The 17,696-nt window shown below is 32.8% G+C and overlaps 1 protein-coding gene and 1 non-coding gene across 2 annotated transcripts; both read left to right on the top strand.

Moving 5' to 3' along the window:
• The first annotated feature begins 1,011 nt into the window (after positions 1–1,011).
• On the top strand, positions 1,012–1,117 carry LOC145606368 (small nucleolar RNA R71). The gene has a single exon (XR_014105265.1). It is a non-coding gene; the product is annotated as a small nucleolar RNA R71 (small nucleolar RNA).
• An 11,547-nt stretch (positions 1,118–12,664) lies between these two features.
• On the top strand, positions 12,665–15,566 carry LOC145604071 (putative WRKY transcription factor 26). Its single transcript, XM_081660019.1, has 3 exons — positions 12,665–12,847; positions 14,253–14,809; positions 15,263–15,566. The coding sequence occupies exons 1-3, from the start codon at positions 12,665–12,667 to the stop codon at positions 15,564–15,566; spliced, it is 1,044 nt and encodes a 347-aa protein (XP_081516145.1).
• Positions 15,567–17,696: the final 2,130 nt, after the last annotated feature.

Genomic DNA, 17,696 nt, shown 5'->3' on the forward strand with positions numbered 1-17,696 from the left:
GTGGGTCATCATCTCATTGAATTTCTTATCACTAACCGCCATATAGGTGTTAATGATCTTGGTTTGATTATCAATCAACTCTTCCAAAGTAGTCCTAGGAGAAGAAGGTTGTGAATAGGAATTTTCACCTTGAGTCTTTGGAACAAAACCGGGTGGGGGACCTCTTTGAGCGTTGTTTTGAAAATTTCCCCTTCCTTGATTTTACTCCTATTTTGATTTGAACCATAACCTTGATTATGGTTACCACCACCATGATTATGGTTTCCATTACCTTGGTTATGATTTACATAACCTTGGTTTTGATTACCATAATTATGGTTTTGATTACCATAATTTTGGCTTTGATTTTGGCTACTATAACCTTGGTTATGGTTACCACGAGAACCTTGATTCCCTTGGTTCCTATAACCACCATTATGATTATAGTTGTCAAAATTGCCTTGGTTTTGGTAATTCCTATTTCATTGGCCTCTTTGATTATCAAACCATTGAACATTGTTGTTTGACACAAAATTAACATGTTCACACTCATTGTTGTCAAACTCATCAACACATTCATTGTTGCAATTTCTAGAATCATGGTCATATGATCCACATACATCACAAAACAAACATCCCATAGGCATATTATGTGAAGTAGAAGGAGTTTGAGAGTTAGGAGGAATACCTCTCCCCTTAATTTGGGAGGGAAGACTTGGAGCTTGTGAAGAGGAAGAAACACTCTCCAACTTTTCCTTGATCACCGTCATCTCCTTTCCCAAGTTTGTCATTTGAGAGGAAAGATTGTTGATGGCATTGAGATGGTCCACCGAATACAACGAAGATTGCTTATTTGAAGAATCTCTTTCCCCATCTTGCCAATCTCTATAATAAGTCACCACATCCTCAATTATGTCCACAACTTCTTCTTCGGTTTTGTTCATGATTGGACCACCAGCCCCTCCATCAAGGCATGCCTTGCCTTGAGGACTCAAACCACCGTAGAAGATTTGGATCAATTGATATGTTGGAATTCCGTGGTGAGGACACTCTCTTTGGTACTCCTTGAATCTCTCCCATGCCTCATAAAGACTCTCATTTGGTTTTTGCTTGAATCCTTGAATTAAAGCTCTTGCCTCCGCCGTTTTCTTTTGAGGATAGAAACGGGACAAGAAAGCTTTAGTAACATCATCCCATGTTCTCAATGAATTGGGCTTCACCTCTTTGTCTAGCCATTCCAAAGACCTTCCTAAGAGAGAGAAGGGGAACGACTTAAGGCGGATGAATTCTTGAGACACTCCATTAACCTTGATCGTGTTACAATATTTTTCAAACTCCTTAAGATGGTTCAATGGGCTCTCGTTCTTTGCCCCACTATATTGTCTCCTCTCTATTAGGGTGATCATTGCCGGCCGAATTTCAAAGTCGTTTGCCGGTGTAGTAGGTGGAGCTATGCTGCTCTCGAACCTATATGCACCAGGAACTCCCAATTCTTTCAAGGCAACTCTTGGTTGTTCTCCCATGATTTGCTCTTGTTCAATCTCTTCTTCGCTTGAGGAACTATAATCCAAGGTCTTGTTTGCTACTCTCCTCCTTGAGAGAGTTCTTTCAATCTCCGTATCAAAGGGAACAAATGAGCGATCTCGGGACCTATGCATACAAAACTCAAAGAAAATATAAGTAGCACGGCTACAAGTGTAGCCTAAAGTGTAAAATCTTTTTGTATTTTGTAAATGAAATGAAATAGACTCAACAACAACATGCACTCAAAGCACCATTCCCCGGCAACGGCGCCATTTTGATGGGAAGGAGAACGGTAGGTCGTTGGGCTACCACCCCACCCTATCAAACAAAATTTGTAACTTAACAAACCCCTATTTAGCGTAGTGGTAAGTCAAGGTCGAACCCAATGGAATGGAGATCAAATGCACGATGCCTAAATCAAGCTATTTCGAAGTCAAGAAGGGGTTTAAGGTAGAAACTAAGCCTAAACTAGGTGATGCAAAAGCTTATATGAAATCAATATAAAGACACTAGGGCAATGGATCCACGTGCAATTGTAATGGAAACGGTAATTTAGGAGGTCAAACCGACTAAGTCAAGTGATATGAAGGAAGATCATCATGTATCCAAAAGAGCATACTAAGATGGTTCACCTAGAGGTCTAACTAGCGTCAACTACGCTAAACACTACCTAGGGAACGTCACAAAGCACCTCAATCGTGAAACTGCAAGTTTACTAATCAATGGTCCGTATCATAGCAATCTTACAATGCAATCTAGTGTATTAATCAAAGATGGCCAAACCTCAATTAATCACACACATGCACATGAAATATCAACCAAATTTAATCATATCATCAACTCTATCAATTATCCCCAAATTACACTAATCCATTATTCATACATGCTTCACCAATTCCCTAGCTAGGAAACTACTCACTAGCCATAGGAATTAAGATCAAAACTACAACAATCATCAATTTCATCATCAACATAATTGAAATCAAAGATAAAACCAACAATCAATCAAAATCAATCAAAATTCAATCAATAACCAAATCAATCATCAATAACTTGGAAAAACTAATGAAATCAACTAAAATCAAACTTGTATTGAAATCAAGAAGAAGATCCTTACAAAACTTTGATCTAAAGATCAAATACAATGAGGAATCCTTGAGCAATCACCAAAAATCATGAGTTTCTCTCTCTAAAGTTCTTGAGTTTCTCTCTCTAAAGTTCTCCCAAAAACTAACTATCAAATTCAATCTAAAAACTCACTTCCTTCCTAAAAATAGGTAGAAATAACTATATATACAAAGAGAAGGTCGGTAATGACGCCCAAAAATAGACCCTCGTAAGTGCGGGCGCTCGGAGGAAAGAGAATGGCGCGCACGGGACACACCCAGACTGGTGCGCCCGCACGCACCTGGTGTGCGGCCGCACACGACCAATGTGCGGCCGCACATTTCCTTGGTGCGCCCGCACCTGGCTGGGTCTTTCCCCCTTCTTCTCTTCGTCCTAGCTCAAGTGGTGCACACATCCAGGATGATGATGATGGAGGACAAAGTAGGCAGAAACTTTCTTGAATTTCTTGAAGAGTATAAGCCATGAGGGAGGCATAAACAAAGCCTTGAAGCTTGCCCCTTGGATCCACCTTTGACTTGGAGCTTCTTGCACCTTCTTTAGGCATGAAAACAATGAAAACTCGTAGGGAGGAAGCTCGGGAATTCTTGGACAATCGATTACCACCTAAAAACAAATGATAAAAGGCAAGTAAAAGAGAAAAATAACAAGTAAACTAGAAAAAAGCATGAAATAGAGAAACTAACTACAAAAGGCATAAAATGAAGAAAACAAGAATAAAACTAAGGAAAACTAAAGAAAAGAGAGATAAAATGAAATAGAAATCATCCAAAAAGGAACCAAATGAGTGCCAAAAATGTCACTCATCATGAGGAGATGGAGTAGAGTGAGTAGTAGCATGTGCCATTGGGACAGTCTTCGACTGTGCTAAATTCGGCCCAAAAAAAATGTTTTGTACTAAGTTTAGTAAGTGTGAATGACTTAATAATAATTTTTTCATGTCATTTTAATTTTAATTTTCAAAACAATGGATTAAAAAAAATATATATAAAAAAATTTTGAATACATTGGAGTACACAATAATCTCAAATGAAATCTTGTCTAGAGTATTTCTAAAAGCAACTCTAGGTTAACTCGATTTGCTTAAGGTAGAGTTCGATCAATCAAGTTTCAAATTAAACGAAACTAGCCCGACTTTATCTAAGTGGTGAGTCGACAAATTTCAATTAAGAGGTGACAAACATGTGCATGGTTTGATCTAAATGCAATTTCTAAAGTAATTAAAACTAGTCTAGCTACACTCTACACCTTAAACATGCAAAAATTTATATTGGATATCCAAGACTTAAATTCAACATGCAAGAGTAGTTTGTGTTCCACATACAAGGATTGTTTGAATTCAACATGCAAGACTATGACCTCATGATGACTTTGGCTATTGACTTCAACAAGAAGACTTAAGCAACAAATTTTTGGTTTGTTTATTATTTTATTTTAAGTAAATGATGTTAGCAAATTTAACCTTTAATTGTATAGGATTAAGTGAGGTAATATCTCTCATTATTTTTATGATCAGTTTGTATTTTTTCCAATTCATTTTAGGTAAATAAACTTAAATCAATTGTTGGTTTACTATGGAAATTGAATACAAAAAAATTCAATAATAGAGCCATTTAATAATTTGAACTCAAATACTAAGCAGTTTTAAGGTAGACAAGATAAAAATTTACTTGGTGAAATAATGGGAATTGCACATGCTTTATATATTATATTATCAATTTACCATCTACTAAAAGTGCTTGATTTAGTGAGTGAATACACATAGGTGAGTTTTCGCCAAAAAAAATAAAAATTATTTTCTACAAGACTATCTTAATAATATCTTATTGCTACATTGGTGATTTTTAGGAAAAGATAATAGAGTATCTTAATAATATCTTATTGTTAGAGGAAAGGATAATTATCGTATTATCTTAGGCAAGTATGATAAACGTCCTAAGTTTGATAGACTTTGATCCTTGTAGCTCAAGGCAATAGTTTGTATAAATATCGTATGATGGTTAATGAATAAATCAAGCTTTGATTGCAATTAGCTTAACAGTGATTGATTTGAAAAAACTCACCAAAAATGATGTTATATTAATTAAGTTCAATAATTTACCTTTTACATTTTGAAGGGACTAAATTTTTACAACAATGACAACATTTCTATAATTTTAATACTGATTTTAGCTATGCAATTGCTATTGCAGATATTAACAATTGACATAACAAGAATACTATATATCATTATAAATTCATATATTAAACATTACCATATTATACAATATGACTCACACGGTCATATGAATTACAAATTTTACTAGAAAGCATAACTTTAACCTCACAATTCTAGACAGAGTAATACTACTTACTCCAATTAAAAGTAAAACAACATCAACACATTAATGAAAAACACACATTAACACAAATGATTACAAATTAAAAACAGCATAGCCGATAATTTTTAAACCACACACGTCATGAAAATTTGTTGCATTTGCCCTCCTCTGACATCATCCAGCGTTATTCCACATAAACACGTCATCTTCATTTCTGATTTTTGCATCAGCTACGGTGTTGAACTTAGTGAGGAGCTTCTTCTCGGAAAACATGATTAAATCATCTCGATTCAAATTTTCATACTCACTCCACATGGCCAGTATCGTACTTAAAGAGCCACTTAATTAACCGCTAAACTTGACAAACGTGGGGCTAGTAGAGTGTTCCCTAAGATAGAAGTGCTTAACTGAGGTGTTCAAGATAACATGAGGTATCTACACATTAAGGCAAAAAAATTATATAAATACTTTAAACATACAATAAAAAAAATATAACAAATTTATAAAATGCAACAATTCAAATACCACAATAAAATGTTAATAGATCTTTTCGTGAGTTTAATAAATAGTACCTTGCTAATAACCTCAAGTACATTAGCATTAAATAAGTGAAGTCCCATGGGTGTATCCATCATGTCGATGTATGACCCGTTTGAGTGATAAATCATGATTTCATAAACAAAACGGTCGGTTCTTTTAGCGTAGTCATAGCAGACACGTTGGAATGTTTCATTTCCTGTTACATAATATATGACACCTATGTCATTGTGAGCCATGCTTTTAACTTTAAAAGCATACAAAGGCACCTGATGGGAAGGAGAACGGTAGGTCGTTGGGCTACCACCCCACCCAATCAAACAAAATTTGTAACTTAACAAACCCCTATTTAGTGTAGTGGTAAGTCAAGGTCGAACCCAAAGGAATGGAGGTCGAATGCACGATGCCTAAGTTAAGCTATTCCGAAGTCTAGTAGGGGTTTAAGGTAGAAACTAAGGCTAAACTAGGCGATGCAAAAGGCTTTTACTAAATGAATGCTAAGGCACTAGGGGAATGGATCCACATGCATCAACGATGAAGTTCAATCAACTTGGGGAATTAACCAATCAAGTCAGGCAATGTGAGGGAAAACCGAAATTGCAACCAAGAGAGTACATCAAGCTATTCTCCTAGAGGTCTAATTAGCGTCAACTACATCAAACACTAGCTAGGAAACATCACAAGATATCTCAATCGAGTAAATGTAAGCCACAAATCAATGGTCCGTATCAATGTGAACTCACAATGCAATCTAGTGTGAATAACAAGGGTGATCAAGCCTAATCAAGCACACACATGCACAAAATCAATCAACCAATTTAATCACATCATCAACTCAATCAATTTCCCCCAAATTAATCTCAATTCATCATCAATACATGCTTCACCACTACCCTAGCAAATAAACTACTCACAATCCATAAAGAACAACAAAATCAAAGCTAAACTAATCATCATTCCCAAATTCATCAATTGAAATCAAATTGAAACCAACAAATTCAATCAAATCAATCAAACTATCAATTAACCAAATCAAACAACAATACTAATGAAATCAAACATTGAATTGCATTAAAGAGTAAAGAATCCTTACAAACTTGATAGAAATAAAATCAAATGAAGCAATCTTCAATCATCAATCATCAAACCCACACTTTCTCTCTCTAAAAATGCTAAGAACTAATGTTTTCTCTCTCTAAAATCTAATCTAATCTAATTCTTTAATTGTCTAATTGTTTTTCTCTCTACCCAAAAATGGGTATTTATAAATACAAGGATTAAAGAAATAAAATTAGAAAAGAAAATAAAAAGGAAAAGGAAAGGAAAGAAAAGAAAATAAATAAAATAATAAAAGAAATTGGAAAAAGAAAATTAAAAGAAATAAAAAGGAAAAATAAATCAGGGAAATAAGAGTTAAACGGAAATCATCTTGCTGCTCAAGTCAAATGCATCACACGCATCAATTCATCACAGCCGTTCATCAACATCAATCAACGACTCAAGACATTCCCAGCTGGGTGCGGCCGCACTCATCGAATGTGCGCCCGCACCTGCTGAGGTCCGAAGGAACTCGATTGCGGAGGTTCAATTGGAGTTGCTGCTGTGGCTGGGAGATGCTTCAAGGGCGGCGCAATTGGTGGTTGCGGCTGGAGAAATGTGCGACGGTGGCAGGTTGAGTAGAACTGGTTGCGGGTTGCATTTGTGGTGCGAATTGGAGGTAATTGCAGGTGACGAAGGTGGTTGTTGGTAGTCGGAGTGTGTGTTGTGGGGGCTGCTTGTGTGGCTGCGTGTGTGGTGGTGTTGCGTGAGGTAGGTAGGCGCAATTGGTGGCTGTTGGTTGATGCGGGAGCTGCGGTGGCAGTTAATTGAGGGGTGAAGGGGCAGCAGCTGTGGTTGGCTTTGTTGCTGCAATTGGTGCTGTTGCGTGAGGTAGTGGTGGCTGGAGTTTGTGTTGAGAGGTTGGTGCTGGGTAAAGTAGCTGCGCGAGTTGTTTCGGGGTATGAGGCAGCAGGCGTTTCATTGAGAGGAGTTGAAGTTGAAGCAAGGAGTGTGGGAACAGGGGAGTTGGAGGAGTTCCTGGATGCTTTAATCACCATCACCATGATCACCATGATGGTGATGAAGGTTCAACTATGCAGTAGCTAACTCTTGTGAGCACCTCAACTTGGACTTGGAACAAACACCTACAAAACACACATAAAAACCAAGAAAATAAAATAAAGTAAAATAAAACTAAAACTAACAAATAAAAGTAAAAGAAATAAAATGAAAATGAAAATAATAAAGGAAAGAAAATATAATAAAATGAAAATAAAATAAAGTAAGGAAAATGAAATAAAAATAAAATCAAATAAACTAAAATAAAATAAAACTAAATCTATATAATCTAAAATAGAGAGAAAACAACTAAAATAAAGAAAATAAAAGAAATAAAAGAGAAAATACTAGAAAACCATAGAAATGCTCAAAAGCCGTAAAATAAGAGAAGAAAGGTAGAATAGAGAGAGAAAGCATAAAATTAAACCGAACATTTATTGAGCAAGAAAGCTATGAAAATAGGATAAAAAGGAACTAAATGCTCATCAAATGTGTGCCATTTATGACACACATCAGCACCACGGCACCACCAACTTCGAAATCAACAATAATAGGCTCCGAGACATTTTTGGGAAATTTTCGGACATGTGGCACGTCTTCGGCCTGAAATACACCCAAAATAGAAAACCCATCACGAGGGAGTGGAATAAAATTTGGCAACAAGATTTGCCCGAAATTTCCAGGTTGAATTTGGGGTGCAACTGGAGGTTTAAGTTGGGGTGCAACTTGAGAAGCTACATTATTCACCTCAACTATAGCATTAAAGATTTGTGCTCTAACACGATTCTTCCTATAGCGAGCTAGAGCTTTAGAAATCATAGATGATTTCGTGTTTGGCCTAAATTTTTTAATGATTGATTTTTTTGAGCTACGTCGATTGATGCGATGTGAAGCACTCGTGACTTTTTTAGGGCCGCTAATGGAAATAAAAGAAGAAGAAGAAGCACCAATGACTTTTTTAGGGCTACTAATGGAAAGGAAAGAAGAAGAAGATGACATGATAATAGGATTATTTTGAGACATCTTTAAAAACAAGAGGAAGATGGACTTATGTGTTTATGGCTTCAAGAAATGATAAATCCCAAGGGGAGAGAGTATCATTTATATAATAGTAGAATACCTTGATTTTTTTTTAGGAAGTAGAATACCTTGATTAGGTATTTAGGTTATATAGGAGTTTTGGTCCCTTCACATGTGTTGTGGTTAGAGCTTTCAAAAACCAACCCGAAATTGTGAATACGAACCATTTCAAACCGAACCGCTAAGAACCTGCTGTTTTAAAACCATTAACCGGCTTGATTTTTCAAAACCTGAAACTGCAACGTTCTGAATGTTTAAGAAATTTTAATGAACTGTATTCGTTATCAAATCGAACTGATACAACCCGAAACCAAAAACAACCCGGACCGATTACAACAATAGTCTTACCATATTGGAGTACTCTTACCATATTGAAAACAGTAGTCTTTTTTGAAGTCAATTGGTTGATTTCTTCAACTTAACTTTTCTTTATTAATGTTTCTAAACTTCCTTTCTTAAAAGTCATAGTTGAACTCTCTTTTATTATTATTATTATTATTATTATTATTTATTGATAATTATTATTATTTTTATTATTACTAAAAGAATGAAATTTGGCTTTATATCATTAGACATAAATTAAGAGATGAGCTGAACTGAAATGAACCAAATTTCAACAGAAGAGAACATTAGAGTTTAACTTTAAAAAAAAATGTTATTAGGGTTATTACAAGGTGACATGCAAAAACACTGACATGCAACAATTGAATACTAAACTTTTTTTTTTTTTTGGAAGACAATTAAACACTAACTTGTTATACAAGAAATTGCAAAGTGTCATATACTCATTAGCTAAAATTGCCTTCATCCTTGATGATTGAATTTGACATAAATTTGCAAGTCAAACCCATTTCTTTTTCCATAATAGCTGTCTTTGCATGCAACCTGTTAAGTAATAAGTATATGGGTATAGCATAGTCAAAGGAGTTTTTTTGTTTTTATTATATATATATATTTTTTAATTTAGTCAAAGGAGGTAATTAGTTTCCTGATATATCTTATAGTTGTTATATATATTCGTTGTTAATTAGTATAGCTTTGTGATTATCTTAGAGTTCCAAAGAAATAAAAAACATATATAATTATATATTATGAGTAAAACACATAAGTTCATATTAGAAGGAATCTTTTCAATAAAGTACCTCATTATGAAATGTAAACACATAAGTACATAACCCCCATGAAATGATTATTCTCGTCAAACCGCAAATAATTTTATTGGAGTTTTATATTTCAGGTTAAGGAGGAATATAAAATGTACTACCTCCGTTTTTATTTAGTTGACAAGTTTTGACTTTAGCAATATTCACACACCTCTCTTTGACCGCGTTTTGTGCTTTATACAAACGTAATGAAAAATATAGTCATGTGGGATCAACTAAAAAGATATTAATGATTTAATAAGTGAAGTGCATTGACAAACGTGACTAAAGAAACGTGTCAACTAAAAAGAAACGGAGTAAGTAAAATGACTATGAAAAAAAAAATCAAGCTTAAAATAATTAATTAAATTAGTGAATGTATAATTTGCCAAATACAAACCTAAGAAACCTTGTGGGACCTTCATTATAAACAAGAAAAACATTCCCACTTCAAACTTCAGGAATAAAAATCCACAACTTTCAGATTAATGCATGACAAATTGACAAGTATACTTTATAACATGCATGCAAGAGTATTCACTAGGGAAACATGCATGCAAGAGTATTCATTGGGGAGGAGGTATTAGAGAAGCTTTGGAAAAGTAAATTCTCCCCACCCTAATACTGACTAACGTCATAACATGACGTGAAAAGAAGTTGCTTAGCTCATAGCTGTCGTTTTCATGAGTGCCCTAGTTCCCTCTACACTCGATAGTCATAGACTCATAGGCATTATAAAAAATTTCATTTCATATAAATACCAAGAATAGTCTATAGTCATTTTAGGTGAAACATTTATTTATAATTGTTAAAAGATTAAATGAATGAGTTTGCTAAAACATATTGCTTCATTTTTGCCTTTTTGGTATTACATTAAATATATGTGATAATTCTACATTTAAATTTTGGGGAATAAATATTTGTAACAAAAATATATTATTTTTTATAAAATAATCAATTACCTTGGGGATAGAGTATCATTTATATAATAATAGTATTTGGCTCATGATTGCCCTAGAACCTACTATGCTTGAAAGTCAAGGCACTAGCTATAGCCTATTTAAAATTTTTAGCCACAACTCTTTTTAGGTTAAACATTAATTCCCCTCTTTAGGTAAATTTGATACTCATAGCAATCATATTTTTAGCCATCATTTTTAGTAAAAATTTTTATGATTGTGCTTGCTTTAAAATTATACTATGGTTGTAAATAGCTTAAAGAAGCTTGATGAATGATTATAACTTTTTTCCATTAGTCCATGCTTATAAAGTTTATCAAGGGTAATATTATTACATAAATATACAAGAATACTGCATACCGACCCTTGATGATATACATTACTCTATTACATTTTATTTGCTTCGTTTTAAATAATCGCAACATACCTAGTAATATAATTTTGTATACAATAATCCGTGTTTTTATAAAAGTTTTTATATATACAGTTTCATATACTATTATATATAATTTCGTATACAATAATCCGTGTTTCTTTGTATCGTTTGTATATAAAGTTTACATTTCACTATGCTCTTATTGGCACCAAATATTAATCTATAGTACTCATAGTTAACATTATTTAACGTAAATAATAATGAAATAAAAAAAATTAAGAATTAAAGCGTCTTCATCTTCACAAATAATAATTTTAATCTATAGTACTCATAGTTAATTAACAAAAATTCTTTACATTTTATTGGAAAACAAAATCCAAATCTTCATTTTCTGTGTTTATATTACTTTTACTAGGTCCATTAAAATGTCTTTTAATTAAATTACGTGTAATTATAGTCCTAGTTTATACATTTTACTTATAAATTATCTTAGTTTCATCTATTGTCTTTTCAATTTCAATTATCTTATCCATTTTATTTTTTTTTTCAATTTCATCTAAATTATCAACTTGACAATCCCTTGACAAATCGAGCACATTATTAAGTATATCAACAACTTACATTCTCTCCGCAACCAATTTCACATTACTACGACAATAAGAATAATTTCACACTTCAATACTACGTGGGAAGTAGGAGTTTTATGTATAATGAATATTATACATACACTATACTATTTAAGTATTTCTTGGCTTAATGATTTGTATCTTAATTAATATACTTATGAAATAAAAAGATTTCACTACCATCCACCTACTTATACTTTGCATTTAATATGAGCATTTGGAAGTTTTGGTCAATAGTAAAACATTGTAGTATATGAATCATTTATTCCAAAGTCCACCAAAACACTCTTCCTTTATTTTTTTTGAAGCAACCAAAACACTCTTCCTCATTAGTCATTTCATATGCAATATGTTAAATTATTAAATACTATAAAAGTAATACTTTCCCTAAAAAAAAATAAAAAAAAAGTAATACTTGTATTATGAAATTATATATTACGAGACATTTAAATTAAGATCTAACATGACTTTGATTTTTTTTGCGTGTTTTGTAAAGTCGTAAATCATAATATATGGTCAATGATGATAGATAAATAATTAAATAGGGTACAAAACAAAAATTTATCAAGTGAGTAGAGTAGTAGACACACAACATTTGTGTAAAGTACTTATTCCTTCAATCAATGTCATCCCACAAAACCAACCTTCTGGTCAACTATAGTCAAAAATACAAAAACCACTCTCTTTTTCCAGTTCTCTCTTTCTCAATTTCCTAACAATATTTGATTTTTAAAGAGAATAAAAAACTCACATCTAATTTCTCTTTTCAAATCCCTCAAAAAAATTTCTCTTTTCAAACACGAAACTATTCTCCATAATTTTACATTTTCAGTTTTTTCTTAATTTTTTGCCCTTTATTTCCTCACTTTTTTCCCCTGCAATTTTTTTTTTCTTTTCAATGGAGGCAGAAATAAAAACCCAGATAAAAACTAACCCAGAATTAAATTCTGAAACCAAAAATAATTTATCTAAATCAAAATCTGTAATTGCATCTTCATCTTCTAAGCTGTTAGAAGGTGTTGTTATGCCGGCTAATTCTGCCATTTTTTCTAACCCTCCAGTCAAAACGACTTACTTTCAGGTAAATTCTTTAACTCCCTTTTAATTTCTTTTAATTTTATTTGTTTGGTAATTTTATCCTTAATAGTCATAGATTGTTATAATAATATGTACCTTTATGAATTTTATGTGTTCATCCTTTTGATTTATACTTGGTAATTCAATTTTTGTTTATTGATTGTTTGTATTATTGTTGATGTTTGCCACTTTATTAATGACAATTTCTTATTGCCTAAAGATTATATATTTTTCGAAATTGGGTCTAGCTAGATTTGTTTAGATTTGCTCTTTGAACATGTATATGCTAGATGTATATTTACTACTATTTTAGGCTATTTTCCTTGGACTTGGTTAGAGTATATACTAGTGTTAGAGTAACATAGATTCTAAGAATTGAAATATAGTGATATCTAAACTAGATTATTATTGCTTAATTTGTTGATTTTGTATAAGTCACTATGTTTTAGTAGTAAGAGTAGTATCTTTTAGCATGAACCTTGGACATATTTATTTCTATCTTGTTATCAGTCGTGTGAGAGTTTTGGGCCATGAACAATGTTATATGCATCCATTGACTCAAATTGTACTTGTGTTTGGTACTTCTATGCTGGTGTGGACACTTAGGATCTTCGATTTTGGCCACATATATGAAAATAATAGTACTGTAAATGGCTGATTCTTTTATGCATTTGGATTTCTGGTGGATTGTGGCTTTAAGGTATTCAATTGCATATGTATACTGGCCATAGAGTATAGACTATACTCTTTAGAAACATGTTAATGTCAATTTATCTCATTTTTATTGAAATCTAAACAAAAACGAAGAAACAGAAAAGAAGAATTAACAATAATTCTGGTTTACTTCTATTTGATGTTCTAAAGGTGAGTGATATACATGAAGTTTGAATATAGCCGATGCAAAATATGTAGCAGTAAAACCTACTAAGGATGCTTTAATCATCAGTGTTTTGGGGGGCTAAGAGTTCTCATGTCACAATAATATTTCTACATAAAGCTAAACTTTAGATATAGGTTGGTATGGATCGATCACATACTTGCATCTAGGCTTATTGTGCCAGGTCTTGGTGGCTAATGCTATGCGACTTGCTAAATTCTACCAGAATTTGGATACGTTAATACTCTAATACAAATGATAGTGGTACTTTTGGTGGTTGCATAAGGTCTAGACTTGCTCAAAATATATACTTTTCAGTAGCATACCTTGCTGTGTATTTAGTAATGATTGAATTTTCAGCTTATAATTTGATTTCATGAGCTTTTAGCCTATGATCAATCGGCAGTCATTGTATAGTGATGACGACTGAGTGACTTATTTTTTACCTTATAGTGGTATGCCCTAAATATAATCCTACTTCTATGTATTGGTTCGTAATTATTAGCATACTTCTTCCTTTTATGGATAATAGGGACAATATGGAATGTCTCATCAAGAAGCCTTGGCAAATGTTACCGCTAAGGCAGCTCAAGCTCATCCTGAGATGCAACTTCAAACTGCAGATACAAAGCCTTTGATCAAACCTCTTCCAAAGGATGAAGTTGAAGAGCCTGAGATAAAGATAATGAACTCCTCATGCAATGCAGATAATTCTCCAGATGATACTCCAATTATACTAATATCAGATGGTTATAACTGGAGGAAGTATGGCCAAAAGCAGATGAAAAGAAGCTCTGGAATTTCTAGAAGCTATTACCGATGCACTGATCTATCTTGCTGTGCAAAAAAGAAGGTTCAGCAATTGGGCGTACCTGGAAAATTAATTGATGTGGTTTATAAAGGTGAACATAATCATAAACCTCCTCAAATTCTTAGGAGTTCCATCAGCCGTAAGAAGGATTATGCACCATTATACCGAACTTTCAAGGATCCTATAATTGTAACACATGAGGCTGAGGGTGGTGAAATGCTTAATGATGGGTACCGATGGCGCAAGTATGGGCAAAAGATGGTTAAAGGAAATCTAAGGTATGCTGTTTTTCTTATATACCTTGACTTTTACACATATTTGATCTTTATAATGATCTTTTTTAGCTATATATTTGATACTAGACTTTATGATTTTATGCACTAATAATTATATTTGACCTATAATCATAAAAAAGTTTTTCCTTTCTTTTTAAAAGGTGTCTTATGTCCTTTGTTACTGTGGTTTCAATTATACTGCCCTGTGGATAGTAATATCTGAAGAACTTTTCCATATAAGATTGTTTTGACATATTTTCTTTTTCCCTTTGTTCTTCCTATATCATCGATATGAACACTAAAGTTTGAAACTTATTAGCTTTTATTGATATTATTAAACCAAAGTGGTTGAAGGCGTTGAAGCTTAGTTATTAATTGAGGAAGATATGTTTCTTTCACAAAGTATAATTATGTTTACTTCTCTCTCTGATGTAACCACATTGGAACGCATTTCAGGAGCTATTATATGTGCTCATCTGCTGGTTGTCCTGTCCGCAAGCATGCTGAAAGGGCTACAGACAATTCAACAGCAATCATCCTTACTTATGAAGGCAAACATGACCATGATGTTCCTATTCCCAAGAGGCAATATTATTTTGCCTCACCTAATGCTTCTGAACCCCATGGAGCTGTTGAAGAGCGGCCCAAAGATTTGGAAAGTGACCTTGGAGAAGAGAAGGGTTCGGAAGTTGGTGCAGATAAATTATTAGAGTATGCTCGAACACTGATGAGCATTGGAATTGAACTTAAATTATGCTGAGAATTGTTAACATACTTAACATTGTTGTACATAGTATGGTTCATTTACAAGTTGTTACTTCTGTATTGGGCTATCTATACATTGGGTATTGAGTTACAAATTCGATATTTTTTTTTGGTAGGCATAGTTTGAGTTTTTATCAAATGATATATTTTTATAACGGAAATGTTTATTTATTTATATTTGATCGAAAATCAAATAAAATTATTTGAAAAAAATAACATAATGTCATAATCGATAAAAAAAAAAAAACAGGGGGGAGGGTGTTGGGAGGTATCGAACCCTGACCATTTTGGTTAGCAGAATGTTGAGAGATGTGAGTTAAAAATTTATAAAAAAAATAAAATCTGATTACTTGTGATTATATACTTGATGACTTGATGTCCAAGTGTAGGTTTGCATGTGATGATGTGATTATAAATTGTATGGAGGACTATTGGACCTACAATTTTACAATTTCACCAATCATGTATCATTACAAATACTTCACTATTTTAGTCAAAACTTTTCATGCAAGTAAGCCTATATGAACTACTCTAGAAATCTATTGTCGATGCAAGTGTTCTCCATGCAATTAGTCAAATATTCAAATATTTTATTGTTGTCTAAGAGATAATTTACAATTTTTAATGTAAATGTAATCACATTTTTTCCCTTATCCAATATTTAAAATTTAAAATATATTTGATCCCATTTAATTTCTAAATAAGGAAAAGTAAAAAAAAAAATTAATAATAAAAAAGATAAAAGAACCAAGTTTGCTAATGAACAAGGAACTCTGTAACAACTAACAAAAAATCCCAACCATTTTTTTTTCTGCAAACCATACTTTATAATTTTTTTTCTTGTAATTTTAATTTTAATTTTCAAAACAACGAAATTAAAAAAAATATATTAAAATTTTATAAAAAAATAAAATAAAATCTGATTACAAAAATAAAACAAAAAAAAAACAAATTGGGGGGGGGGGGTATTAGGGGTTTAGCAGGATTCGAACCCCTGATGTGTAGTTGGGGAGATCGAGTAAAGCGTGTAGTAGCAAGTGCCATTAGGACAGTCATCGACCGTGTTGATTATGGCACAAATAAATCTTTTATACCAAACTTTGTCTGTGTGAACGCTCACAAAATATCTTAACCCTTTTTTTTCTTTTTTTTTTTTTTTTTTTTTGCAAACCATACTTTATTATTTTTTTTTTGTCATTTTAGTTTTAATTTTGAAAACAACCGAATTAAAAAAAATATTAAAATTTTATAAAAAATTAAAATCTGATTACAAAAATAAAACAAAAAAAAAATTGGGGGGGGTGGTGTGACCGTGTGAGGGGTTTAGCAGGATTCGAACCCCTGATATGTGGTATGGGAGATGGAATAGAGCGTGTAGTAACAAGTGCCATTGGGACAGTCATCGACCGTGTTAATTTTGGTACAAATAAATCTTTTATACTAAACTTTTTTTTGTGTGAACGCTCACAAAATATTCTAATTCTTTTTTTTTTTCTGCAAACCATACTTTATTATTTTTATTTCTGCAAACCATAGTGATAGAATCTAGGATGCTTCAAGACAAGAAAAAAGCTCAGGTTGATAAAGAGGAAAAGGAGTTTTTAGCTCGTATTGCCAAGGTTAAGCAAGAAATAGAGGAGGATATCGCCTGTTTGTCTGCTAAGTTTCCTTTTTCGGAGGTGATAAATCTTGATGATTGCTTAGGAAGCGGACTATTTTGATGGTGCGCGCAACTGGCATTGTAGTCTTAGGCACTCCTTAGATGTTTTTGCTAAGTAGATATGATTTGTTTAGGCAGTTTCAATGCAGAGTAATGTTTTTTTTGAAGGACTGATTCCATAATACATAAGTGATCTTTTCTAATCATAAGCGCAGGAGCATACATGTAATATGTTTTAGCTTGGTTTCTAATCATAAGTGCGAGAGCTTACATGTAATGCTTTGTATGTTTTAGCTTGGTTTAAATGTGAAAAGTAGATGTCTATAATATCCCTCTTTAGAATACATTTTGGGTAATTTGATTCAATGATCAGAATGAATTAATGAGATTTTCTTTACCTAGTATAATTGAAGTCGTCACACAATTATTGGTGGGTTTAAAGATGTTATGACTTTCAACTTACTC

Source organism: Chenopodium album, chromosome 22 (assembly GCF_948465745.1).
Source record: "Chenopodium album chromosome 22, dcCheAlbu1.1, whole genome shotgun sequence".
Taxonomy (NCBI): Eukaryota; Viridiplantae; Streptophyta; class Magnoliopsida; order Caryophyllales; family Amaranthaceae; genus Chenopodium; species Chenopodium album.